The following is a 2,282-nucleotide window of genomic DNA, read 5'->3' on the forward strand; positions in this document are numbered from 1 at the left end:
AAAAAAATTAAATTTTCCCCGAATTTTGATAACCTAAGTGTCACGTTTTTATAACAAATCCAATTCTTAATATTTCATTTTTTTTATCATCAAAAGTTCGATATTTTTAACGGTCAATTGGTGTAGACTATTTAAAAGGATCGATTCTTATTAATTGAAAGGTTAAGAATGTTTGTAATAATATTTGAAGGTTAGGGACCATTTACATAGTAATTCCATAGATTGAGGACCAGTTGCGCAGAAACCCATAGGTTGAGGTCCAGTTGTGCTAATTTTCCTCGTTTTAAAGCACCAGCCTAGATCTCAATTCATATTTCATACACGCACGACAGCAGCAGCAGCGGTTAGTGAGAGAAAGAAGAACGAAAAAAGAAGAGTGAGAGAGCAATGGCATCAAACGCAGCGGTGCCGTTTTGGCGGGCAGCGGGGATGACCTACATAACGTACTCAAACCTGTGTGCGAACCTTGTGAGGCAGTGTCTCAAGGAGCCATACCGATCCGAAGCCTTGACCCGGGAGAAGGTCCATTTTTCCGTCTCCCAATGGGTTGAAGGCAAACCCCAGAAACCCAGTAATTTTTCTATTACTCTTTGTCCTTCTCCCTCAATACTCTGTTATCTCGTTTAATTAGAATTGGAAATGAAGTTTTTTAATTATTCTGATCTAGGGTTTATTTGATTTTCTGATTATTGTTTGAATTTCACATTTTGAATAATTTTTTCTTTGAGTGGTTTTGAAGTGATATTTGAGGTTGATTGATTCAGTTATTTTGTGATTTCTGTTTATTATTTTTGACAAATGTAGAATTGGGATTGGTTTAGAACTGTTAAGATAAACCGCACATTTATTAAATGCGGCAATATTAACCAACAAATAAGGTTTTGGCTACTCCTTAAACAAGGTTGCCCATGGAACCTCAGCTTTCCATTAAGCATAAAAACGGAATTTGATCTGATTAAGACTCAAACACTCACGTGGATTTCAAAATTGGTATGTTGAAATGAACCGAAATGAACCACTGTCTTGTGGGCACGTTAAGGGATAAATTCCATATTGGTTAAATATCGAAATGTTAAATGCCAACATATTAAGATTTGGACTATCCCTCCCAACAAGGTTGACAGTTTGAGATGGATTTCTGAGTCTTGATAAGAAATAAAGGTGGAAATCTTTGATTTGATGGGAGTTTTGACTTAGTGTTATTTTCGGTCTCCCTGAAATTGGAAAAATTTTCAGATAAATTTGAAATTTATTTTCTGTAGTGTTCAATATTGAAGTTCTAATTGCGTGCTGTCAAACATAGTAATAGTATGCTTTTTGGTGAGAAATAATGAAAGAGGAGATAGATGATTGATATGGGCTTTGCCTTGTTTATACTTTTCTCATGAGAATAAATCATCTGATCATGGCCAGTGATGATAGACTGGTCATGGGTTTACTCTGGTTTATGTATTGACATGCTTGTGCTGCCCTTTGATTTTGATGTTCTGGTTATTGTTCAATAAAAAACTACACATGATTTTTGTTTTAGTTTTTGTTCATCTTTATTTTGTTGTTGGCATGACATTAAGCTTGTTTTCTGAAATTATCACTGTCTGATTCAACTTTGTCTCTGGCTTTTGTCTCAGCCATCCGCTCGGATACTCCTGAATGATATTAGTCATTGGCCATTGACTGTTCTATAAAGTTTATTCCAGCTGAAGAACAATTTCCATTTTTTGTTTTTGTCTGGCTTCACAATTTGGGCATAGACAATGATGTCAGATCGTGCATCAAATTCTATTGGCAATAATGCAACTGCTATGGTTTGGATTTCTATTGAAATTTGTTGGATCTTAGTGGATGCTAATTTTCATTAAAATGGTTTTTCAGAGTTCTACTTGACTTCCATAAATTGCAGCTGTCACTCTTTCGTCTAAATTTCTGTTGGCCTAACTATGTGATTTAAGTTCCCCCTTTATTCTTCTTATGCTACTATCTGCATCCAAGCCCAACTCTTGAGCTAAGTATTAAACTTTTCGTCTACACCGTTTTAGCAAAGTTTATATTGTTCATTCTCTCGGACTATCATAAATCTGGAACGAGCATTCGAACAGGATATGAATTGCCCTTTGTTTACTTTGGCCTTTCTTTACCCGAGAGATTATTTTCTGCTGTTGATGTGTTATAATTTGCCTGTTTTGTTTGCTGGGGTACAAAATTAGAACATTTTGAGAAGTCTGGCATAAGAAACTAAAATTAGGATTATTGTGGACTGTGAATCTAATCTTAGCCCTTGTTTG

The 2,282-nt window shown here is 35.4% G+C and overlaps 1 protein-coding gene across 1 annotated transcript; it reads left to right on the top strand.

The window, feature by feature from the left end:
* The first annotated feature begins 319 nt into the window (after positions 1-319).
* On the top strand, positions 320-1,890 carry LOC111367148 (ATP synthase subunit epsilon, mitochondrial-like). Its single transcript, XM_022987877.1, has 2 exons — positions 320-571; positions 1,629-1,890. Exons 1-2 carry the CDS (start codon positions 388-390, stop codon positions 1,652-1,654), a joined length of 210 nt encoding a protein of 69 aa, XP_022843645.1. The 5' UTR covers positions 320-387; the 3' UTR covers positions 1,655-1,890.
* The last annotated feature ends 392 nt before the right edge of the window (positions 1,891-2,282 follow it).

This window comes from Olea europaea, chromosome 18, assembly GCF_002742605.1.
Source record: "Olea europaea var. sylvestris chromosome 18, O_europaea_v1, whole genome shotgun sequence".
Taxonomy (NCBI): domain Eukaryota; kingdom Viridiplantae; phylum Streptophyta; class Magnoliopsida; order Lamiales; family Oleaceae; genus Olea; species Olea europaea.